This window comes from Chaetura pelagica, unplaced genomic scaffold, assembly GCF_000747805.2.
Source record: "Chaetura pelagica isolate M959 unplaced genomic scaffold, ChaPel_1.0 scaffold676, whole genome shotgun sequence".
NCBI lineage: Eukaryota > Metazoa > Chordata > Aves > Apodiformes > Apodidae > Chaetura > Chaetura pelagica.
Genome location: NW_009953724.1, coordinates 402,604 through 403,342, shown reverse-complemented (window position 1 = coordinate 403,342; position 739 = coordinate 402,604). Strand labels below are relative to the sequence as shown.

Genomic DNA, 739 nt, shown 5'->3' with positions numbered 1-739 from the left:
GACGGGGCCCCTGCCCACCAGCTCCAGGGGGTGGCAGCCGCTGCACTCCCCGCAGGGGGGATCCCTCTGGCAATCCGAGACCCTCTCCTTCTCCTGCAGGGAAGAGGCAGGGGCCGAGCACTGGCTCTTGGAGCTGTACGAGGTGCCCTCTCTGGCAGAGCCGGCGCTCCCGCTGTCAGCCTGGTAGAAAGCAGCTTCTCTCTCAATTTTCCTGCAAATATCTAACGACGACCTTATGTAGGTCTTGCAGAAGTTGACCACGTCGGTCATCTGCAAATAGCTGGCTGCGGACATCACCTCGATCACGTTTTCCCCGCAGAGATCCAGCTTCCCGGAATAAAGGAAGTCCAGGATGATGGAGAAGGCTTCGGAGGTGACGATGTCCAGCGAGGCGGTGCTGTGGCGCCCGCTGTCCTGGATGTAGTGGATGAGCAGGGCTCGGAAGTAGCCGCTGTTGGCGAACAAGATGTTTTTGTGCGCTTTGAAGATCCTCCCTTCCACGATGATGCTGCAGTCGCAGAAGAAGTCCCGCTTGCGCTGCTCGTTCAGCTCTCCCAGCAGCTTGGCGTAGTACGATTGCATCTCCATCGCTGCCGCCGGGGACGAGGCACCGGGAGAGCTCCGGGGGACCGGGAACCGGGGAGGGACCGGGAACCGGGGAGGGACCGGGAACCGGGGACGAACCGGCTCCCGGGGACCCGCCTCCCGCTCCCCACGCGCCCGGGGGGCTCGCGGGGGC

At 63.7% G+C, this 739-nt stretch overlaps 1 protein-coding gene across 1 annotated transcript in view; it reads right to left on the bottom strand.

Annotated features, from left to right (window-relative positions):
• The window catches only part of ZBTB8B (zinc finger and BTB domain containing 8B), a 4,864-nt gene extending 4,276 nt beyond the window's left edge, over positions 1 to 588 (bottom strand). The window contains exon 1 of the mRNA XM_010000612.1: positions 4 to 588. Coding sequence (XP_009998914.1) covers positions 4 to 588 — 585 coding nt within the window. The remainder of the gene's footprint in view (positions 1 to 3) is intronic.
• Positions 589 to 739: the final 151 nt, after the last annotated feature.